Below are 26,463 nucleotides of genomic sequence, written 5' to 3' on the forward strand. Positions count from 1 at the left end.
AAGCGTGATTGAACAGGAAAACAGGAGAAACCAATCGCACTGGACGTTAAGTGATAAGTGCGATTTGTGACGTCAGTAGCCCACAGACAGCTTTCTTTACCCCGTACAACCTCTCGCTTTTACTGACCTGGAATATTCCACATTTCTGGCTGTGATTGTGAAAATGACGTTGGCCCAGAGGTGAGCTTTTGGGATCTCTTTTATATCGCATGCTACTGGCGTTTTAGATGAGATTAAGTACATTTTACAGTAGACATGCTCTTGAAAAGTGTTACTAATTATCTCTTTTCACAAATATATTAGCATTTAAAAGTACTCGCTTCATTACTATCTTCAATATGATTTGCAGTGAGTCTGTGGCAGAGAGCGTACCTCTTGCGTATAGGATCCTTGGTTCAATCCTAGCATCCACCACCTTTTTTAAAAATACGTAGCGTTCCGCTTTCCGTACATTTTACACACCGTGCAGTACCGGTATACGAACTTTACAAATCTCAGCCTACTTCCTACAGCCTTGAGTACGTATATTTTCTTCAGATAACGTCCTACGTTCTCTCTATGAGGTTTTCTATATTTAGCAGTATTGGTCCGGAAGTTATACGATTTATATGCGCCCCCTTAAATTGCAGGGGATGTGTATTTCTTTTCGTGTAATTGCATAGTTAATATTTAATTTTAAAACGTTTCTTTGTTAAACGTGGTGAATTCCAGCAGATTTTGTTGTTTTAATTTTAGAGATTTCTTCTTAAGATCTTTTTCAATGTTCTTAGCTTTCTGACTTTTTTCTTGTTATATAATTTTGGCATTTATCGTACATTAAATTTAGTTTAAGTAATTTTAAAATCTTTTTCATAATTGCAAAAGATGCCAGTCAGAGCATAGCTTAATTTCCAATAGATACCACTATATGCACTTTCTGTGTGATAACAATATTATGTAGCTAGCTCCTTTCCAGGCAATTTATAATTATGAGCAATGGTGACGATTTAATTGCAACTTTAGAACTGCATCGTTTCATTGTATTTTAAAATACAATAATGTATGATGTACGTCGACCAACCTCTTCGATGCAAAGGCAAGTATATATGAAGTGCTTTTTTTTTTTTTTTTTTTTCAAACCAAGGCAAGTTTAAGCAGAGTTTGAAGATTAAATTAATAAAACCATTATCAATTCAGTTTCTTCTTTTGGGAAAAAGGGAAGAAAGAGATTATTTCTCCATAGAATTCAGTCATTTTTAACGGAATGCTTCTGCGACGTCACGGTTTTGCTTCTCGCCTTCTCCAATGAGAGGAGAAGGAGCTGATAAGTAACTAGACGTTGATAAGACCCAGCAGTAACAGGCTAACATTAAGGCTGCCTTCACACCAGTATCATACAGCTACATAACCGTATTTGCTCTATCAGTATTAAAACCGGAAATGATTGATTTCTATCACTTCCGGCTAAAATATGACTTCATCAGTGAACTTTTTCTTAGCTTTTCATCCTTTACATAATGATCAAGATTTAAGTGATCGTCAAGTACATAGTTTCCGGAAAAGTTATGCAAATGTCAGACATTATTTGTGTACATCGGAAATGTTAATGTGTGTTAAATGCTGTGTATCATGAAGGTAATGGCACATTGCGGAAGCTGTGTGTGTGTGTGTGTGTGTTTGTGTGTGTGTATGTATGTCTGTGTATTAGAAAGTGTGATGAAGGGAACTGTGTGATGATAAAGACAATTATATGCTGGGAAAATATAGAGCAATTACTAATATTAAAATGTTAGCTTTGGACAAATGTTATTTTTAATTTGAAAAGTAATTGGTAGTCTATATATTAACCTGTGAAGAAACACTGGTTTGATCTTAGGTCAAGTGGTAGATAATATCTTATACAAAATTGTTTTTAAAAGGTTCTTACCATATTTTCATTCCACCAATACGTCATTTATCCATTAGCCAAAATGATACAACCTGGGGCACAGCGACACAATGATACAGTACTTACCTGTGGGAAAATTTGTTCCTCGTTCAATTCCAGAGTTATGGTCTTGTGTTGGCCAAAATTGTACCGTGTCCTGCGAAAACGAACGAAGCGCCACTTTCGTACTTTTAAGAAAATTACGTATAAAGGTTGATGTCCAACATTAATGTACCCGTAATCAAAAGTGAAATTATGTTTCCTTTTTTGGAAAGGTGTTGGTTTTCCTCTCTTTTCGATTGTGCAAAACGTTCTAATGCGTATCAGGAACCAATCGTCGCATTTGCGTGGATTTTCAAAGTTTAGCGCTTAGTTCATTTTTGCGTAACACGGTACAATTGTATTCCTGTGTCTTCTCTGAGTTCTCCAGTTTGCTCCAACGCTTTTGTTCAAGAAATTTGTTGATAGATTACTTTCATTAGGCATTCGTCTGCATTAAGCTTTTATCTATTAGCCGTTTAGTTTAAAGGTTATAAGCATGACTCAAATTAAACATTTTATTTATTTAGTTAGTTATTTTCAGAATATTTTACTGCAAATTCTTTCCCTCTTTCTCGTTGCTTCTCTTCACTAGCAAAACAGCAATAAAATGTACCTTGCTTTTCTATTTTCGACTACATGTGTGTTTAATTTAATTCGCCAGGGAAGTGGTACCCATTAACCATACTCTTATTTCCAGTGATTTCTTATTATTTACCCGGGAAGAAAATTAACTTTTTTCAACAATATTGGTAACCCACCTTGAGCATGATCAGAGCTATACCCCGAAAACTATCTCATAGCTCCAATAAGTACGTATTCCCCCCCCCCCCCCATTCACATCGTTCTCCTGAGATCATCACTCATCAAGACTGTTCGATTTATCACTTACCTGATGTTTTAACGCTGCCGCTTCGGATGCTGGGGCTTGTTATGAGGGGAGATCCAGCGTACTTGATGGTTCCATAACAGGAACTAACCAGCGATGATGAATACTGCTCATAATATATGGGTTGTGGATCATTGGATGGAGGTTGTGGAGGTACCACAGGCGTTGGATGGTTGTTCACATGTACTATCCCATTATTCACTGGAGCCAGATTCATAAGAAGATCCTGGAAAATAATAGTAATAATAGTAAGTAAATTTGAAATTAGCATTCTACTTTTGTTATATTAACAGGTAGCAGTATTATACTGTACACCACGTGAATGAGTTTGGTTCATAGTGTTTCCAACGCGAAAATTGAAAAATATATAATAGACTTTTTTGGTAAGGAACTATAGAAGAACCAAAGAATTTAAGCGAAACACAGTTACTGACTGGAAATCGGTTAGTCTTAGCGTGCAAAGCTATGGATCACAGCCTTTGTTGTCTCCTATAATGCTTTAAACATTAATTAATTGTCATAGTGAGAAGTAAATACCATATACAAGGTGAGCCGAGCCCGTCCCTGAACGAGCTGGACCACAAGTATGGCGATCGTTATTTCTTGGACGATTGGCTATTTACCCACCAAATTTCGTTCAGATTCAGACACTAGTTAACCACAAATAAAGTGCGAAAGTGCGAAACACACTGGCGTAAAGCTACAAGACACCCTATGTTTAAGCCAGGAATTTACCAGTTGAGAATGCTCCACGAGCACTGCCCGAACGAACTTTAAAAAAATGGAGAGATGGAGCGCGAAGAATAACTACGATTGCTCCTACATTTAAAAGTAAATCTTTTTAACCGTGCCTTCTCTTTCTCACAAAAAAATCGCAAAATATCATCTCTCTATGACTTACGGTTCTCGGGATATGACTCCTTAAATCTCACGAAATTCGAATTCTTTTGGCCAATATCTGGGGAACGGTAGCCAGTTAGCCAGTGTATACCGGTTACTATTTGGTACCAAATTCTTCATCATACTCTTAGATATTAATCAACACCAATATCATCTCTCTATGGCTTATGGTTCACGAAACATGGCTCCTTAAATCTCCCGAAATCGGAACTTTTTTTGCCAATATCTCGGGAACGATAAGTCATAGAGAAATGGTATTGGTGTTAATAAATACCTAAGAGAATGGTAAACATTTCGGTACCGATATTAACTGGTGTACAGTGGCCAAAACAGTGCCCAGTTGGCCAGTGGCCATCGGTTACTTTTTGGTACCAAAATGTTCACTATCCTCTTAAGTATTAATCAACACCAATATGAACTCCCTGTAACTTACGGTTCCCGAGATATTAGCTCCTTAAATCTAAGGAAATCGGCCATTTCGGGAACGGTAAGAGTGACGCGAAAATCTCAATCACTTTCTCAGATAGCTTTTAATGCTGTATCGAATGGATTATTCAAAATTAAAAAAAAAAAAAAATCGCAAATCACAGATAGACAGTCAGTCAAACAGATAGACACACACTTATAGAGAATTCAGTAACGAACTTTCTTAAGTTCGCTGAAAATTGAACGTGGTAATCTCGCTCATAGGCTACCGGATTAACAGTTTAGATGTGTGTGTTGCATAACAAAGACGAAATTGCTATACGTATTAGAACACTATCTCATATGAATACATGGGGAATCGTTATTTTAACACTTATATCTTGTAATCAGGTTAATGGATCATGCCCATGAACGAATACTTTTTCTAACTTTGACCGTCCACAAGTTGATGAGGATCCATTAAGAAGTTCTTGATAATCAGAAAGTGTCTACACGTAAAGGTTTCTTTTTGGTAAGTTGATGATCTGATTGTGTCTGCATGCAAAGTCTTTTATTATTATTATTATTATTATTATTATTATTATTATTATTATTATTATTATTATTATTATTATTATTATTATTATTATTATTATTATTATTAACCCGAACTTCTTAAAATAACAGAAATAACAAAAACAATAATAGATAGGAACAAACTGTTTTTCAGAATCCCAATTATTTATACCCTCTTCGTCTCCCTATACCTGTATCGAAACCATAATTGATAGGTCGATATTTAATTTCCATATTTTGACAACGTATAACAAAACTTAACTTATTTTCTGTTTATTTTGGTTGATTTGAAATTTAGGCTGCCTTCACACTAGGATCTTGTGAGCCACTCGCGTGTGCCGCTCATATACAGTGTGAAGGCATTGAAAACTTCTAAGCCGCTCCAAAGATCGGGATACCAAACTGGCAGTCATGCTAGAGCAAAATTGCAAGGGAAAAGAAAAAGGAGACATAGAACATGTGGATTCAGAACCGGATCCATGATTTTCTGAGGGGGTGCACCAATAATTATCAGTATATCTGAATCAAATTAAATTCTTTTAAAATGCCTTTAGGCATCTGTGATGTGTATGAGGAACTGACTTAAACTATTGTGTTCAGCAAAAGCGCTTTCTTTTAAGCCCGAAACAGAAACATCATATGAAATTTTAGGAAAGTATTGTTATTTCCACTACCAGTTTCTCACTTAAGATAGTGTTTATTCAGAACGGAGTGCCGGGTGCATGTGCTCCGGTGCACGCCCCCTAAATTCGGCCCTGTGCGGATTCATCCTATAAATCGATCAAGACTGGAAGCCGGATTTATTTTACAGTCTATTTTATAAACTGAGAGAAGAGGAAAGAATTTTTTTTTCAATTCCTTCATGATATTTATGTCTTTGTTTGACGAACTGTATAATAGTGTTAAGTGTGTATTTCGTTAGAGTTACACCAAAATGAGAAAAGTTTCAACATGAAATATATGTACACTTTACACAATTCCAGCTGAGATCAAACTCATATGTGAAGGACTCTCATAAGACTGCGTGTTATTTTCTTCCCTGCCAGCAGCCCGCTCGAACCAGTTACTGAAGGAGTGATCTTCATAGCAGCTCAGAGCAGCAACTAATTTGAACCGAAGCACGTGTGTGAAGGCGCACATTTAACATAATGTAAACCTAAGAGCTGCAGCTCACGCAAGCGGCTCACAGGATCCTAGTGTGAAGGCTACCTTAACATCTTTTTCATCAACAAGACTATAAGGGACTATAATCGAATATGAAGGATATATATGACCTCTCAATAGTAATCGAACTGATGTTATCCATATGGAATGAACATAATATATCATATAACCAAGAGAAAGCTCGCAAATGCTTTTATTTTATTCTCACAAAATAAGTCAATTATACAAAAACCACTACGTATTGACGGTCTTGCTTTCCAGTTAAAATCACCTTGGATTCCATCCCGCACGTGATATTTTGAATGAGGCTTTGCAGGGGTTTCATCACTTCTATCAGCTAAAAGTCATAGAATTCATAGCCTACTTTGTTTTTCTCTCAATTGTTGCTTACACTAATGACTAACGACTGTTCATTATGTCTGAAAGTTAGTTAAATGGATAAATAAACAGAAGGAAAAGAACTTGTAACGGTTCATTTTTAACTTCATTGTAAAAGCAATAATTTTTAGTGGTAACAAAACCTTTAATTGAAAGTGGTATTTACGATTCAGATCACACCTTTCAGACTGTTCCGATCCTAAGTAGCAACAGTGTTATCTTAACACTGTTGTAAGTACCTGAACAAAACCAGCATGCTCGGGTCTTAAGGACAGGAGTAAAACGTAAAGTCAAACAAATTAATGTCTAAATAAAATAATTTTTATAAGTCGTTCATTTGTTATCTTTGCACACTCTTCAAATATTTTTTTTAAATAGATAATAGGTATTACACTCTGCTTTTAAAAGCATTATTATTATTTTTGTTCGTGAGTTTTATCGTTGTACTCACGTTTCCTCCCACAAGCTCATTCCACCAACTTTTCCACTTACCTTAATTATCCCTCTCTCTTAGCCTAAAGGATACAATTATGAAACGTTAAACTAAAAGATTTCATTTATTCATTCCCAGTGGCGTATTTAGGGAGGGCTTCCGGGCTTAAGCCCTCCCCGAAATCTTACTTACTATAGTAAATTATATGAAATTTCTTGCAGAATTTTAACATTTTAAGGCAAAGCCCCCCCCGAAAGTTAGCAAAGCCCTCCCCGAAACAAAATCGTAAATACGCCACTGTTCATTCCATTTATTTCCAGTGTTATATTTTGCTTTTTAAGACTTTTGATGAGGTTGGTTAATAAAAATTTATAACAAAGACTAGGACATAAGAAACTTCATGGTTTAAAAGTTTAAAAAAACCAACGTATTTAAAAAAAAAAAATTGCAAGTTTCTGACACCAGTATCTACTCCTAACAAGACCTAAACAAGCAATTTTAACGCATACAAATTCCAAAAAATCAATGAAAATTTATGACATAAACAATTTATGACATCTGTTGTTATTTTGTAAGCTTTAAATCTGTTTTATGAGTAGTTAATCTTGGCAACTTACTACACATAGTTATTGAATCATTGGATCAAGAGATCCAATACATTTCAATCATTTTTTGTAGGCCTTATATCCGGAGAACTACAAACTATAGTGTAGCCAAACTCAAACCGGCCTGCTTTAAGAGTCTTCATCCCGGCGAAATTAAAATACCGCTAATTTTACAGTAATTATGTGATATCTTCAAATAGATAATAGATAATTAAAATATGGAAAAAGAGCGCCTTAGACAATATTATTTTGCGTGAGGAACCGCTATCACAAGTCACCTAGTGGTTTTCCGTTTTCAGCTGTTTAGAAACGCGAAAATAAATGCCGATATCAAAATGGCTCGAAATCGAAAGCAGATAAGTGAGTCGTGATAACGGTATCTCATGTAAAATAATATTGTCTAGGGCGCTCTTGTTCCACATTTCGATTATCTTTTATCTATTTGAAGATATCATATAATTTCTGTAAAATTAGCGGTATTTTAACTTCGCCGGGATGAAGACTTAACTCAGTATGATGTGCTTATTCCGTAGAAAATACGAAAACTCGATTTAGGGTCCAATCAAAAATTTTGTTTTCCCTGATCCAAAAACACATATACCGGTATATGTTGTAATCAAACTTTTCTTTTACGACTTACCGTATATATATATATATCGAGAACTACATATAGTGTGGTCAAATTCAAACTATCACTTAATCTCAATATGATGTGTTTATTCCGTAGAAAATGCGAAAACTAGATTTAGATTCCGTTCAAAAAGTTTGTTGCCCCTGATCCAAAAACTAACTAATGGCCAAGATCGCAATCTTTTGATGATACCTTTTTATCTTTCCTAAAATTCTTATTATGTAAATGAAACGTAATTTATCAACAATATGTTTGTAATGAAATAAAGAGTTTAGTTTTCAGCAGCTGTCACTACGAGTCCGTTTTTCTTTAAATATATCCCATTTCAAAAATCCACTTTCTTATAATTTTATTATAATAATGTTTTGTAACGTCGTTTAAAAATTAGTACTTGACTTTTAGATAATATAAATATACCATTTATTACCTTCTACTGTAAATAAAAACTAAACGTTAAAACTTACATCTCTTTTCTAATTAGGAGGACTATTAGAAAATTGGACTTCTTGAGTATATTCAGGGTTCGACGTTTTTAGTAAGTAATTGAGATTTCTGAAGTTTAGCTTACGTCCAGAAGCAAAGTCGAGGTTATGAAGAATAGGTCATTTACAGTGTTAACGTTCGTATGATGACATGTTCCACGTCTACACAGTCTTCTCAGAATAATACGCATCTGGCCCAGTTGCGCAGTACCATCAGGTTGTCTTTAGCTATTAACACAATAGCCAGCAGAGCAATGCTCCCATTACTTCCTACGTATGATGATAATTGAGTTGCAATAATTACTAACAACGTAAGAGCGGTGAAAATTCCGCCAAGCGACCGCTGGCCACTAAACGTGAGCGCCCAAAGATTAAATTTCTAGGATGGTCACCCCGAACAAAATCTTCAGGTTAATCTCCCCCTTAATCTTTTTAAAGTGAGGATCATAATAAAAAATAACACTAGTGAACAAGATTTTGGCACAGAAATGAAAAACCTGATTCTAATAGAACTTTTCCTGTAGAATTCGAATCTGCAATCAGTTTTCCCGTGACAGAGGGATTTCCGGGAAATTTCCCCTCAAATTTTCCTTTTTTTAAATAAAAATTTTCATACCTGTAGTTCGGGTACCCTTAGGTATATAAACACACACATTATATTGTATGTTAGCTTGATTTATACTTAGTAGGCCTTTAAGTTTCATAAGAATCGCATTATTCTTTCTAGAGCAGCGTTTCCCAACCTTTTTCAACTTGCGGCACACTACATTTGTAACTTGAATTCTCGCGGCACACCCATATTATCTATCTATCTATCTATCTATCTATCTATCTATCTATATATATATATATATATATATATATATATATATATATATATATATATATATATTACTATTATTATTTGTAAATATAAAATACCGTGGTATTTTTATGTGATTACTGATCTCCTTCTTACAGAGAAGAAAGCTATATCACTGATATTCCCCCGTTTTAATTCATTATGCTTATTTTTCATTCTAATTTTAATATAGAAAACAATTGCAATGAAATATACGACTCGGGTTTTTAAAAATCCACTTTCTCTTTCGAAAACTGTATCTAACCTTTAACTAAAAGGGAAGATCACTAAATAACGAATAAATAAACAAATCTCCTATACTTTTAGAAAACACAAATGTAGGTAATTTGTATGCATGTTTGCTCTGTTGAATTTATTGAATGGTATGTAAAATTTCAAGTTACGAAACAGTCTGCAACAATAAAGAAGCAATAATGGTCATGACAATGATAAATACGTTTTTCAACATTAAAAATGTACAGAAAAGTAACACAGTATGAAACTTAAAATTGTAGATTTATAGTAGAGGTTCATAGTAATGTGAAATACAAATATACATTTTCCCCTGTATCTTGCATTTGGTTCTTATAGAATTAATAATTTGTTTCGATTTCCTCGCGGCACACCAGCGGCCCATTCGCGGCACACCAGTGTGCCGCGGTACACCGGTTGGGAAACGCTGTTCTAGAGAAATAAACATATTTATATAAAAAATATGCTACATGGAGAAAAATGCATAATCCAGTCGGCATGTAAATGCTTTTTTTACCAGGTTACGCGCGTCATTACATTAAGTAATGTTGTGTCATCAGTAGTACGATCTACACCATCGTCCAGCGAAAATTTTGTATTGAGGGACTACCATTTCAAATCTAGAATTAACGCCATACCCATTCCGACGGTGGTAACTTACGTATATAATGTTGTTACTACCTTCCTACGAGTGTCCCCTCTTGGTTTTTTTCTAAATCTGTGACTCCCTACCTTACGAGAGTAATAGTTTTTAACACGAAATCATGTCAATAAAATTATCCAATCACAGCGAGTCAAGTTCGACGCCGAACTCCAGACTTGGCATGGTGTTCCCACCTGCTGTACTTTTATACATAAAATTACATTACTTAAGGAGCGCAACCGCGTAAATACGATGTATCCACACGGAAATCCTAGTCCTTTTTTTCTCAGTGTATGTGTACTGTTCATTTTACCATATTCATTAGTGCATATAAAATCACATATAACTTCCACGAAAATTACAATATAAGCACGGTTTATACCTCACTGGACTTCCAACAAAACATATCTTTAATTATGTGTACACCATGTCGCCATTTTTGTATGAGGGAATTTTTAGAGGGATTTTGTCGGAAATTCCCTCCAAAAAATAGTTTATAAGATTTTTTGTCTCAATTAGCTATTTGTATATAGTGATACAGAAAACGGAACTGCACTAAAACATAGTTTTATGTCTACTTAATAAATAATGTTAATTTCATCTGAATCGCATTATTCTGTCTAGAGATATAAACTATTGTGTCTATTTATAGGTAATAAAAAATATACTATGCAAGACTTTTACCAAACACAAAAACTAACGTTGACGTATTATTGTCGGCACATAGATGGATACTCAAATACAAGGACAAATACACGCATGCTTTCTGTGGAAAATAAGTCACTTTTTAATATTTTGATCTGGCAACAATACATAAAATATTGATGACTCACGTAGCCTGATGACTGTTAGTAGCGTTGAGTGATGGTCCAAGCTGGACGTGTTTTAGGTGTGGCCGCGTGTAAGTTGAAGTGTTTGTGCATTGTGGAGTTCGAATAGATTGTGTTGTGTTGTGATGCACTGAGTTAGATTACGTTTGTGCTGATTCATGATTGATGGAGTGTAGATTCGTGTGTTTATGTGTGTGATACCTTACATGATACAAGATGCCGAAGAAGTGTGTAAATTACCCGGACAATTTCTGTTATGTATGTGGGGAGCTGACATTTAAATCGCAACGTCGATGTTTTACTCCACTTGTGAGGAAGTGTCATCAGTTATATTTTGGTTGCTGTGTAGGAGACCAAGATAAGAATTGGTCTCCTCATTACATTTGTTGTACTTGCATGAAACGTCTGACTGGGTGGGCAAATGTTGAACGAAACATGAACTTCACAGTACCGATGATCTGGAGGGAAACAAAAGATCATCCTTCAGACTGCTACTTTTGTATGACACAGATAAAGAAATAACCAGTAAATCTAACCACACAGTACAGTATCCTAATTTGCCATCAGCAATTAGGCCAGTTTCACACAGTGCAGAATTACCTGTACCAGTACCTCCTGCTCATCTTACGGTAAATGAGGATTACGTACTTGAGGCAACTACTGAAGTTCCAAATGAGGATGATCCTACTTATGTAGGAAGCACATTTACATTGGATCCCCCTGTGATAACTGAGGGTGAACTAAATGACATTGTACGGGATTTAAAACTCTCCAAGATACAGGCAGAACTTCTTGCTTCTAGACTTAAAGGCTGGAATCTGCTCCATCGTGACACTAAAGTGTGTATTTTTCGAAACCGTCATACAGAGTTTCAAAGCTACTATTCTTACGAAAATGATTTAGTGTATTGTAATAATGTCTATGCTGTGATGGATACACTCGGACATGCACATATAAGTACAGAGTGGAGATTGTTTATTGACTCTTCCAAAACTAGTTTTTAGACTGTCCTTTTGTACAATAGCAACAAATTTCCTTCAGTGCCTTTGGCTTGTGCAACTAATATTAAGGAAACCTCTGAAAACATCAAAATAGTGTTAGTTAAACCGTGCTTGTGTTGTAATTTTCGTGGAAGTTGTATGTGATTTTATCTGCACTAATGAATATGGTAAAATGAACAGTACACATAGCATACTTTTATATAAATATGTTTGTTTCTCTACAAAGAATAACGCGATTCTTATGAAGCTTAGAGGGCTTACTAAGTATAAATCAAGCTAACATACAATATAATGTGTGTGTTTATATACCTAAGGGTACCCGAGCTACAGGTATGAAAATGGTAAAAAAAAAAAAAGGAAAAAAAAATTGAGGGGAAGTTTCCCGCAAATCCCTCTGTCACGGGAAAACTGAGGGAGATGGAGAAAAACTGATTGCAGATTCGAATTCTACGTGGAAAGTTTTTTCAGAATCAGGTATTTTCTTCCGTGTGCCAGAGAAAAAGTTTTTTGTCGACTAGTGTAATTAAAAGAAAATTTATTTTCCAGCTTAAATATACGTATTTTTTCCTTATTTTAAATTTTGTTAAAGGAGAAAATGAAATAAAAGCTTTCAGTTTAACGTCCCACGTGTATGGCCTCTAGGCTAAGGGAGTTTTATGATGAAGGCAGGTGAATGATGATGGAATAATTGGTGGAATGATAATATGGGAGGAAACAGGAGTATCCCGAGAAAACTCACGAACACAGCCCTTTTCAACAGAAAATTACTTGCTTGGAATAGAACCTGGAACTCCACGCACCAGAGCTAATCACTCTACCAGTGATCCATCGTGGCCCCTTTGTTAAAGAAGAGTATAACAAATAAATTTACTGTAATATCCTGCGTTATTTTGTTTACAAATACCCGATATGTGCTTCTATTTCGTAACGTCAACCATGTCTAACTACGAGTACTATAGCTGTAGACGACGGAGACAAAAGCAACACCATTGGTCATGTGGCGACGGAGGGACAACAGCGCCCCTATATAATTGAGAGGATTTCAATGACAGATATCAATTTCGTCTAGTCATATCCCCTTTCTTGGCTTGGAGTGGAGTCTTGGAAGTACCGGTAGCTCACCTAACATCAAACCCTCTAGCTTGCAGTAGAGCATTGAGTGTCCTATCTCTCCTCAGGTCCGTATCCAGGGGGTTCTAGGAGACCCTCCTAAATTTTGGCTACCCACTAAAATTTTCATGATAGACTGGCAAATGAACTATAATATGGTGATGAACTATAATATGGTTACATCGGGCCCCCCTAACTTCAGCCCCCCCTACATTTTTGGGCTGGCTACAGGTCTGACTCTCCTTATTTAGCTTGCTTAGTGACGAATCCTCCATGAGAGCTTTTAGATCGAAGAGACATCTACTTTTACCCAAACATTTGAGAATTTGAATATATTTTGTATTATGGTATAATTGTGTAATATAGACCTAATATGCACTGAGAAAAAATGTAGGTGGCGTACTTAACAGGGTAGGTTACATGCGTAATTCCTGTAGTTTTTGGACAACGTACAGCAGACGTATAACTGAAAACGCATGTTTTATAATACTTTCTGTATAAGTGTTCCATCTTTACGTACTTTCCGTAATAAAACAATATAGATGGTCAGGATCTCACATACAAATGGACGTATATAACATATAGCTGACGAAGGTAACATAAGTATATGCATGTAATATACGGAAAACTGTTAGATGTCAAACATCCTGCAACGGCATGGTGTCACATCTAAGGGCAGTGCCTATGTAGTATACGGATAGCGTATGCTCCGTACTGATTTCTATAGTAAGCAAGAGGATACCGTATATTTGTACAATTTACCGCTGTCCTGAGAATGGATTTTTCTCAGTGTAGTAGTGGGAAAAAATCCGAACTCTAATTTGCTCTACCAACAGCTGCATAATCAGAGCTTTACAATAGTAATTATCTTCAATATAAAATATTTTTAATATAACTGATAGTTCATTACAGCAAAAACATCTTTCTAGATTGGAGGGACGTCCTTTAGGGAGAAAGGGGAATACGTCCTTTAATATTAGATATATAAATTTTAATCAATAGTATACGAATCTTCAAGAGTTTAGCATGAGACGAGATTTAAGATTGTCTCTTCTCGTCTCGAAAATAGTTTGTTGGTATCTATCTTGTCTCGTGCTTCGAATCGAGAGCTCTTTATCTCGTCTCGATAAGACAAAACTATGTCGAGGCATGTAATAAAACAATAACATGTAGAAAATTTGCAACATTTAGAGGAACATATAGCCAACCTTACAAGTTGTGAATAAACTTAATAACAGTCGAAAAATACAAAAAAAGAAAAAAAAACTATGGACATAATTGGCGAGGAGATAGGCCCGCATGGATTCCATCATTTTTCTGACATTTTCAGATCTCCAACTTGAGATCAACAATTGTTTTATGGCATGCGAAAGTTTGATGTTTTGCATCTACACCTCGAATACACAATGGATTACTGTTAAACCTATCTATGTTAACTATAATTGATTCCATTAAAAAGTAACCAACTTACAAAACCATAATTTTGAAACAATAATTTTTTATAGATGGTAACATACTATTTGTAATGCAATAACTACTAATCATTATCTGTGAATCAGTACTAACAGGTGTCATAAAAATTGTAATGTTTATGTGGTAGAGACAACAACAGTCCGGGATTCTATCCCTTCACCTAATTTATTTTATTAAAAAAATTACAAAATACCCTTTATATCTACATTGTAAATATCTTAAATATTTCTTATGGCCAGTGAAGTGAAGGAAGGAAATGTTTTGTACGGGGGACCCTTTAGCTCATAGCAGCCTCCAGGGCGTCTTGCTGTGACTTCAAGATACGGTACATTTTGGTAACCTCCTAAGCTCATGGAGCCTCTAGAGGTTCGAGCTGTGGTTATGAATCTCCTTAGCTCATGGCAGTTTCCAGGGATTTTAGGCAAGGTATTACACCTTCGTCAAGGGCGACCTCAGGAGCAAGTGTAGGTTATACGATCAGTGTTCAACTGATACCTATGTCCTCTTTGGGTCCATTTTTATAGGCCATTTCTGGGCAGCTCGTTTCTCTTCGGTTCCCGTCGTGCTGGTTTCGTATCTTCCTGGTTTAATGTGTATCGTCTGCTGTACTGATGATTATAAACAATAGCACGTCTTACTTCAATAGCATATGGTCACACTCAAAGATGGGATCCTTAAAATATTGCCAGATTTCACTCTTAGTTATATGGTTAGCGCACACAATGGTGGTGATTTCAGGGGATGATCCGGGAGAAATCTCTACTACAGATATGAAATTATGCCCTGGGACATTTCTCAGATCGGTATCAATCTGGGATACCACTATTTTCGTATCACAACTTTAACACGTCGTTTATTCAAAATACATCCCGAGAAAATTTAAAATTATCGCTAATATGCAGCTATTGCGCGAGACCATTTTTTTTTTTAAAGCTTATGTGGTTCTGATTCTAAGATGAGTAGTAGGTTTATGTCTAACAAAGCGGTGGTGCTTTGAATGGCATTAACTTCTGAACCAACAAACTAAATCATACATAGTGAAAATTATTTCTGCGACATAAATTTATAACGCAAGAAATATCTAACTCAGTTCCCTATGATTTGAACTTTTAAATTTCCACATGCCAAATACCTACTAGGGATGGGCAAAACCTTTTTTTATGAAAACCGGAAAGCGGTTTCTAGAAATACCGAAACCCGAAAAACCGATATTTCAGTTTTCACCGAAACCAGTTTCGGTTTCTCCAAAAACCGGTTCGGTGAAAACTTTTGGAAAACACATAAAACTATTTCTTTGGAAACGAATTCGGTTTCCGGAGAACAACGAAACACTATTCTGGCCAGAAATAGAACAAATTTGAAAAAAACGGAACCGGTTTTGAAGAAAACCGAAACCGGATCCGGTGAAAAATCGAATCGGGTATGAAGGAATCCGAAACCGGTTTAGGTGAAAAACCGAACCGTTTTTTAATTTTCAAAAACCGGTTTCGGTTTTACTAAAACCGAAAAACTGGTTTTTGTACCCACCACTAGTATCTACAAACAATACGGTATACTTTGTATTATTTTTTCCTTTTATCTATGAAAATAAAGTCACAATTTTTCATCAAACCCTTGTATACATCATTACAAATAAACCAAATATTTTTCGTATGTTATTGGTCGCAAGAGTACCAGTTCAATCAAATCAATTTTAAGAAAATATAACTTGTGTCATGGAAATATCTACGTATCTCGTTTATGGTCAAAAGCAACTGTTAAAGGCGTTTTAAGTACCTATTAGTAAAGATGAGACTGATATTATCACAATTTCCTTCTAACATTTCTTCTACAAACATTTCGTTAAGGTGGATCACCACCCGAAAGTCAGTACATATTTTAGCTCACTGCCTTAACTACTGCGCAATGAAACGTTACATATTATAAATATTGTACTATAACATTGAGTAATGTTTCAGCTACAGCACAAAAACTGATTCATTTAGCTATATCTCCTGATATCGAAAAATGTAACAAATAAAATAATATATTTGATTCATTTTACAATGAGCACACAAGATGGCACTTGCTGTAAGATCTTACTAGAAGTGCTTACTTTTACGAAATATTTATTTGTATGTGTAAAGTATTTTAAAGTAACGATCTTATTACAAAATAGATATATTGTTTGACCGTTTTTTGTGTTATGTTTCATATTTTTTTTTAATATTAATTTATATTTAAGGAAATAGGTTTTGAGACGAAACTTGCGCAGAACGCCATAATGCGTTGTTGCCAAATTTGTACATTTACTCTAGTAGTCAGAATAGGAAAATTCCAGGATTCTAGCGTTGCAGTTCGAGAAACGGAGTTGCGATAAGGGTCGAAAACTAATTTCTCTAGTAAGTATCCAAGTAGATTACTTCCTTCATTATCTGGCATCAGTAAACACTCGACACTATATGGCAACGTCACACTATTTAAGCAGCGTTTAGCATAGCACTGAGAACACCTAGTGATCCACCTAAAGTAAAATTTATTATATAGTGGAGAAACTAGAAATTAACTACCATAATTTTATGTTGATATTTCATACTAATTTTACAGAATTGGAAATGGTCTGTTACAACATTATATGAGGTGAATTCAAAACATATCGAATCTTTGGTTGGCAAAAAGAAATTTATTGAATTGGAAATCCCAAACACTAATCCCTATCAAAGCAGTCTCCTTGGTAATGCACGCATTTCTAGCGCTCCCGCCATTGTTGGAAATACTTGTGGAACGTAGTTTTTGCAATGGTGAGAAATCGTGCCGTCATATTCCGCATGACGTCTTTTCTTGATTCAAATCGGGTCACTCTTAGTGGCATTTGCAGCTTGGAAAATAACCAAAAGTCACATGGAGCCATATCGGGTGAGTAGGGAGCCTGATGACACACATGAATGTTGTGTTGGGCGATGATAGCCTGAATCAAATTTCGCAGACACTCTTCTCATGCTCAAATTCTCGTTCAAAATTGAATGTAGCGGCCCGATTGAATGTTTTCCGTTTGTGGGTATTGTCAACTTTTTGGCAAACTTTAGTGCAATATCGTTGCTCAAGTTTTCTGGCATTCTACAGAAACTGAAATCCAATATATCACTACACGTCTTCACTCGTTGGCCGACTGCCGGCAACTGACGCATTCTCCGGCCGGGAAAACATTCACAACTGCTCATGAGTGTTCCCTCTCCATCTACTCTGATGAAAGTCTCCCGCGTGTCAATGGTTTACGCGGGAGAAAATAATGTTAGATCCTTTAAAGAAAACACACACACTTCATATACACCGTGCATTAGTAGATCTGATGATTGGTGTAGTTGGAGGGGAGCCAGGTCTACTCTAGTAAATTATTGCCCTTTCTAGGATATTGTTAAGCCAAGAAAACCTGGTACTTCTACTTACGCCAATCTTCTTGAGCTCCTTACTGGCTATAGTTAGCACCAGGAGCGTCATTTAGGGGGGGGCAGGGAAGGGCATTTGCCCCCCCCCCTGAGTTTGACATGTATATAGATTTTATCAATAGAATAATAGTAAATCAGTGAAAAACGCGAAAATTTACTTATATCAAGGGGTCTTGCCCCCCCAAGCAAAATCTGAAATGACGCTCCTGGTTAGCACACTCGCATTTAGCGCGGGAGACCCTGGTTGAATTCCTGGTATGATCTCATGTGGTTTGGATCCCACGTTAAGCTGTAAATCCATATCATATATATTCTCGATGTTGCAAGAGACCCATCAAACAATCACGCTAATTGTTTTGATCTATTTTTACATGAAATGACATGCATTTTTGGAAGATACAATTTTCCTAGGCAAGATGCACTCTAGTATATATTAAAGAGGACGTTCTATTTGTTAGGAGACATTTCTTAGCTAGATATTTCATACCAATTGTATCTCCTTGCCTTTAGAACGGGACTGTCCTGATGAAATCTAAAGAGACTTGTAGAAAACAAACCATTTTCCACCTTAAAAAACTACTATAATAATTTAATCGCTAGCAGACTAGAGAAATGTCTTACCTTCATGTTGATTGTAACTCCAAATGGGTTTCGTAGAATAGTAGGTGACCCTTGTAGTTTCTGGCGCCGACTCAGAATAAGTATTACGATAAATACTATCAGAAGGATGAGAACCAATGCAGTTAGAACTCCTATTATCACCTCTACATAGCTCTGGTTACCTTCCTTTGCAGAAACTGAAAAAAAAAGAACAAATAATTAGAATTTTACTGCATATTGAATTCAAAGTATTTGCTCTAGTTTCACAAATGCCAAAATTTTTCATCTCGAAAAGAGTATTAAAGAAACATTAAATTAAAAATAGACTAAGATACCTCACTATAACGGTGAAAAAAGTTAAATTCCCAAATTCCACTATTTCCTGGAAGATAGACTAAGATATCCTGGGAGTGGCGGACCTAACCCGGGACCGTGGGGGCCTAGGTCCCCAGTTTTTCAGTGACTAACATAATTTAAGCTGTTCATATAGTACATATATGATATACCTTTTACAGTTTGGGTTTTGGTTGGCGCCCCAGTTTTTATCTACTATGTCCGCACCTGTATCCTGGCTCTAAAAAGAGAAATGTGAGCCGTTGTAAAATTGTGAAGAGGAAACTTGAGAGCTCTTAAGAAGACAGAAATATCCGCGATTATGTTTGGAGCTGTAGGTTCACTTTAGGCCTGCCAAAACTTGTATATTTTACTGTTCAAATTTGCTACCTTAAAATAAATGTTGATATTAATGAGACCTGAGCCACCGTGGCCTCCCTTTCAATATATAGCCGAGATTGTATCACAATATGTTGTTGATGCAAAAACAACAGTATATCACACATTTCTTCCCCAAATAGTAACTGTTGCTGATAAATATTAAATATAGTTTTCTGTTTCTTAGTTCTAGAGGTAGACCTTAGAAACCACAAATCACACTTTTCCTTAATTAATGCTGTTAACAGAATTAAAAGATCAGTTTTGTCACCGACAACAACAGACACCTGGCATTTTGTATGTCCCAAGGGTACATTAACTATTGGAATATCAGCATTAACTATTAAAATATCAGCATTAACTTATTGGCAAACCTTCATATTTTACTTCAAACAACGAGCTACCAAGGCATTGTTTAAGGTAACTTTATTAATGCGAGTACCTAAAAATTCAGCTTGAATGTAGGTTTTAACTGAGTTTTCTTGAAAGTGAATTGTTCCCAACGTTGTACGTACCATTCTTTGTTCCTCGATTCCTTTAGTCGTTGGCTGTTCAGGATATCATCAAAAACAACGATGCAATTTTCACTCTAATGGAATACTATATACAACATGCAGCAGTCAAAAATATCACAGTGTGTTGCTAGTTTTGGCCATACAATAGAATGCAAAACGTGGCCTCCATCTTTAAAACATGAACATCATTCGTTCATACTTTGAAGTTGCTTTCTTCACATTTAAAAGCTGAAACTGCAGATTTCTTGATGCCCTTTCTCATTGAGATGTTATCAAATAATGAAGGTTGTTTTGGGAATAAGTCATATCGGAACTAATCTTTCAGTTGTTCAGTTCCTTTACGACATAGATAATTCTATGTGTATTATTGTCTTAGATTTTTATTCCTGCATTCATCGAAGCCGACGGGGTAACTTTGTTCTTCCGTTTTAGTTTCAGAGTACTGAAACTATTTCAATGCACAATTTGAGTAAGTATGCATTCTATAGTAGTCGAAGTTTTCCAGAAAAGCCATAACATCTGCACAAAATAAAAAAAAAAAATCCCATAACTTAAAACTTCATATATTCTGAATGAATAAAGATAGAGAGTGTATTATACACCAATATGTGTGTTTTTCCATTCTCTAGATAACAGCATTGTTTATGGTTTATGCTATTTCTGCTCATTGTGGAGTTAACGGCGAAAAACTTAAAATCAGCGGCCATTTTCCAATATGGCGGCGAAAGCTCAAGGTTAATCTTAGGGGACTTTTAGTATGTTGATAAGGAGGTCAAGTGCTATAACTGTGCAGAGTTCCTTGCTTGTATGAATTTTTTTCGCAAAATTCCTGTACTATATGGGAGACACGAAGGGAGAAGAGAGAGTGTCTTTATGTGTCTTTACGATTATGGGATAAAAATGTGTAAAATGGGTAACCTAGCTGTACGGTGTTTGCTGTCACAATTTTTGATGCGATGTGTACATCGCTAGGGCATTAACGAGGGAGAATAATTTTTGGGCTCTGTAGACTAAAGTTCTGGTGCTATATATTCTTTCGTTCCATACCGATAAATTGAACCGTGTTCACATAAAAGAATACAAAGCATTATTTTACACGATACCCTAGAGTGGTCGCGGTTCTATTAGAAATTTACAATGATATAGATTCAGATAATTATTTAAACACTTTTCATACGATATTCTACTATACATATTTAGCTCAAAGTGCTTGCTGTAGTTTCACAAAGACTGGAAATTCTCTCTTAAAAAAAAAAAAAAAAAAAAAAAAAAAAAAAAAAAAAAAAAAGAAAGAAAGAAAGAAAATGAGTAAAAAAGCTAAATTAGTTATTCAGCTGTCTACGAACAACTCACTTCCAGAAGACGCCGGAGGTTACACCATCAAAATTACAAAGAATGCTCTCTACATTCTGGCTTCGATATTCCTAGAAGCATTTATTTATTAGGCTGCAATTGCAGGATACTTACATAGCTAACGGTATTCTGCGAATTTACCAGTTGTAAAAGGCTATGAAATAATGCAGTTTTGCTTCAGTGCTAAAGTTCTTACTTGTAATGAACACTACGTTTTATAGATGCTAATTAGAAAATAATATTAATATTATAATGTTGCTGTTGTTAGCATCTATGATCATTAGCAGAAGAGCTTTCTCGTCTATTAACATCAGAAACCAACTAACAGGTCAGACGGAATTATAAGGAGTTTACTAGTGCGACTTTTAGATTGTAGTGTTACTATATAAAGTTGGAAGTCGAAAATTCGAACTAATTGGGACCATAGATAGTTTGCATTTTCAAATTGTTCAGATTTTCGAAAATGACCAAGAAAATGCCATTTAGGCTTAAATATACGGTACGGAATGCTGTTTTATCGATATTGCTAAAAATAGGTTCACAATCTACCTTAAACGTGACGGGATTTGTGACGTAAAAGGCAGTTAGAAACTTCTGGAGGCATGTCGAACGGAGACCTCTTGTCTGGGTTGCAAACCCCAAACGATTCTCATACATGAAAACTACTGAATGGCCTTAACATCCACCCAGTTCCTCCAAGAAGTAATTTAAACTAATGCAAGTCTTGGGGGCGTAGATAGCGTAGCTCAGAATTAGAAACATGGGAGTAGAATTTCAAAGATAAAATTCGACAACACAGAAATAATTTAGAATAAGAACTTAATGAACTGATCTTGAATGACTGAATAACTACAGAGCATGATGTGGACTGGTATGACTTAAAGACTAGAGAAGACAATGCATAATCACTTACTTTTGGTAACGATGACGAGCAGAACCTCTGATGGACAGAATGACGGAGTGACAAAAACTAATTATGAATGATTTGACTCGCAGAGTTTCGACGTCAAAATAGAACTTCTCCTACCCGGAAGAGAATCCGGTAGTATTTATATGATTTTTCCGTCATGTCAACATTCTTGCACATTCTTTCTGAGTCTTCCTAGTTTTAGAAGTCATAGCCGGTCGTTTGCATTGTAGAAGTCAAGGCACTCTAAATTTTCCATTGGATTATGAATCCTAAAGAATATTCAAACTGCCTCCACTTCATACATTGCCTGTTTTATACACATTTTAAAATTCAATTAAATATTTTGTTTCATTACATTGTGGTACACAATATTCCCTGTGCTTTAATTAAATATTTTGTTTCATTACATTGTGGTACACAATAATATAGTAATTATACAGTACGTACAGTAACTACAATACCGTACGTAATGCTACTTACATATAATGTTTTTGAATAACCTGCTCATACGCTAAATTACACTGTTCTTGTAACTCACACTTAACTTGTATAGGCATAAGGGAATATAAAAATAAAAATATGTTTGACAAATTACATATGAATGTGCTTTTGTAAAAACGCTGACTTCACACAACGCTGAAGGGCAACCCTATTGTTTGATTATCTCTAGTGCTGCGGCAAAATGCAAAAAGCTTCTAGGGCCTACTTTCGGATTTTCGAGTTTTAGGATTTTTGACGTTCGGATTCTCAACGTCCTACTGTAGTTATTCACTCGATAACGCTTGAATCACAGCGAATTCTGTTTCCGAAATATAGAACTTTAGTGATTGATAAGGTGTTAGGTCTTTAATGGAGTAATTTCCACGGGTAACACAATGGTATTAACGGTGGCTATTCACAGTCCATATCTCATCCATGGAAATATACGCTGAAGTTACAACTCTTCTTTTTAGTTTAAAAAATTAGAATATTTTCTTAATCAGATTGAAAGTATTTTTAAGGTTAACAAATTCTTTACTCACTCGCAACAATATTGCTGAGGTTAAAAGCTCAGACATATGGAAAGATATATAATATTTGGAGTGCACTAGGGTCCGAACTCTTATGTAAATTAGTCTAACTTTAGGATAATGTTATAAATTTAAATCTAATTTATACTCATATTGAGTACGAACCTCACGCAAAACTGTAGTCTCGTCGAAATAAATTCCCGCGTACGTGCTTGCCAGAGGTTAAAACATTTCTTGGTTATACCTCAACAAATACTGAGTTTTGTGACATATATAAAAGAGTAATGTTCTTGTTTGGCCTCAGATTACTCTAAAACATGAGATTTTTTGGTTAAAACATTTATTGGTTAAACCTCAACAAATACCGAGTTTTGGGAAGTATATGAAAGAGTAATGTTTTGTTTGGCCTCAGATTACTCTAAAACATGAGATTGTTTGCTTAAAACATTTCTTGGTTAAACCTCAACAAATACTGAGTTTTGAGACATATATAAAAGAGTAATGTTCTTGTTTGGCCTCAGATTACTCTAAAACATGAGATTGTATGGTTAAAACATTTCTTGGTTAAACCTCAACCAATACTGAATTTTGAGACGTATATAAAATAGTACTGTTCTTGTTTTGCATCAGATTACTCTAAAACATGAGATATTTGGTTAAATCTCCTGAAATAGAGATGAGGTTAAAACCCAACAGAAGATAGTATAAGATGGCATGATATATATACTTCACATACTTGGGGAATGAGAGGATATATACCTTACTAGGGCACGATATGGTATACATCTTGCTTATGGTATGAGAAGTTATATACTTTACTTATTATATAAGACGGTATATACATTACTTGGAGTATGAGAGGCTATAGCTATATCTTACTTGGGACATGATAGGGTATGTACCTATCTTGGGATATACGAGAATATATACCTAACTTGGGGCTGGGGTACGAGAGGATATATATATACCTCACTTGGGGTATAAGAGAATATGTAAAACTTAGAGTATTGTTGTGGTTTGTAATCAGTTAAAACTAAAACTATGATTTTTTGGGTTAAACTTTTCTTTAAATATTGCGGTTAAATCGTCGTAACAAAAATATCCATAGTATTTGTGCAATGGATATATTAAATAATTATGATGTGTTTGTAAGGTTCATCTGCAATATGTAGATTAATGTAAATTTGGCAAGAAATTTATACAATATGAAAACTGGAATGTTAAAAGAAAATATTTGAAATGATGGATACCACTTGCATTCAGTTTCAGATCTAATTTAATGGCCATGTTTACACTCTATCGTCTACTAAGAACAATCCATAAAGCAAAATTTCTCTCTATTCCTTTGATTAGTTGGTTCGTAGATATGAATCTACAATTTAACATAGAATTCGAACTTATTTACAATTTATTTGTTTACAAATATAATTCCAGATACAGCTGAACGCCAGTTTGCATTGGAAAATCTAAGGGAAGATCCTCTATTTATAACATCCATGATAATATCAGATAATAATAATAATAATAATAATAATAATAATAATAATAATAATAATAATAATAATAATAATAATTAATTAATTAATAACAAGAAGGATTGACAATAGCTGACTAGAATTTATCCATTAAAATGACGCCGTAGTGCAGAGTTACATGCAATTTCACAATTAAATAAATCTAAGTTTATATGTCATTTCATGTATAACTTAGAAAGCCTGTAGAACAGAGAGCGTTGAACTATTGACAGTCTAGGTCGTACTAAATGAAAAAGATGTGTGTTACGTGTTTGTCCGAATGGAATTCGGAAATACAATTCTAAGAGTAACATTTCGAATCTGATCTGGCCTGCGTGAGTTTGTAGAGATATTTCTGATCGTTGTTTTTATGACGAGTGTCAGGTGGTTGAAATATTTAGTGCTCATAACAGTTCGTGCTCAATCATAGCACGTATGCGAGGTACTCTCAAACGCAATATTGCCAGAAAGAAGTTTAGAACTAAGTTTAACCGGAATAGGATTGTAGGAGTTGCCATTGTCCAGACAGGTGAACAATATTCCAGTTTAGGAGAAATTATTGCCCTGTAGAACGTTGCTAAGGAAGAGAGGTTCCGTATCTCTGTTAATCTGTACAAAAAACCTAGAAGGCGCATCGATTGTTTATATCCTCTGTAAAAGTTAGTTTTGTGTCAAAAGTAACTCAAAGATCTTTATGACTATTGGCTCTCATGAAAGGTGAATCACTTATGTTGTATGAGGTGTGTACAATATTTCTCTTTAGAGGAAATGTTATGAATCCAGGCTCGTATCCAGGGGGGTCTACGGGCAGCCTCCCTCCCTGCAAATTTTTGCAGGCCCCCTAAAATTTTCACGGAGGGCTTGCAAATGAATTATAATATGGTGATGAACTATAATGTGGTTGGATCGGCTCCCCCTAACTTCAGTCGCCCCCCCCCTACATTTTTGGACTGGCTACCGGCCTTTATGGATCTACTCTTATCAGGATTTACTTTTAAGAGGAATGTTTTACACTCAAAGGAAAAATTATATATGCCGTTTTGAGGTAGGTCGGAATCTTCTGTACTGTTCACTTACCTGAAAATTTTACAGTCGTCTGTAAATAACAAGATTCTGCTGAAGGTTGATTTGAAGCTATTAGTCAGGTCATCCATATACAATATGAATAAGAGTGAACTAAGTACACTACCCTGTCGGCGCTACTCCGTTTGTTACTGGCAGCGGGTTAGAAATTAATCCCGCCAAGACGACTCTCTTGGTGCGACCTTGTAGGTACTTAGTCAATAAGGATAAGAGTGGTGCGTGATTACCGAATCTATTGGAGACAGTGTTGAATTCAGACGTTTTCACCCGGGGGGAATGTAAACTCCTCGGGGGGAGGGTTGTTTTTCTGTATTTTTGCAAGAAAGCAGCATATTTAACAATTCCATTCACATGTACATCTTACCTAATATTGAGACTAATTGCTGATAAATATTCAATGTGAGATTATAATTTTTTTAAAAAATCGTTTAATTTTATCAAAAACATTAAATAAAGACTGGCAAAAATAATTTGAACTAAACTTTAACTTTTATTTACAGTAGCTATTTTTGTTATTGTTTCCTATATTCAGTAGTTACTGTTTGTTACTAATGTAGAAGTTTTTAAAAAGATTTAAATTAACTCAAATATTTTTTGTCCTAAAACAAACATACATAGGAATATCTTAACAAAAAGTTATCATTCTTTCTCACACTTCTGATTCTAAATCAAGCATATTAGCCTTGGTTTCTTCACTGCATACACATCAATAGTTTACTTTACAAAATCTTCAGCAGGATTAGTGCCGTGTCGTGGAAAATCAGCACTTGGCGCGACAGTATAC

At 35.3% G+C, this 26,463-nt stretch overlaps 1 protein-coding gene across 1 annotated transcript in view; it reads right to left on the reverse strand.

Annotated features, from left to right (window-relative positions):
- Positions 1–26,463, reverse strand: part of LOC145689862 (discoidin domain-containing receptor 2-like) — a 581,986-nt gene that overhangs the window by 69,357 nt on the left and 486,166 nt on the right. Inside the window, exons 10-11 of the mRNA XM_081764130.1 lie at positions 18,605–18,780; positions 2,838–3,060 (exon numbers count right to left, since the gene is read on the reverse strand). Of these exons, the coding sequence (XP_081620256.1) occupies positions 2,838–3,060; positions 18,605–18,780 (399 nt within the window). The remainder of the gene's footprint in view (positions 1–2,837; positions 3,061–18,604; positions 18,781–26,463) is intronic.

The sequence above is a fragment of the Thermobia domestica genome, chromosome 7 (genome assembly GCF_964235325.1).
Source record: "Thermobia domestica chromosome 7, izTheDome1.hap1.1, whole genome shotgun sequence".
NCBI lineage: Eukaryota > Metazoa > Arthropoda > Insecta > Zygentoma > Lepismatidae > Thermobia > Thermobia domestica.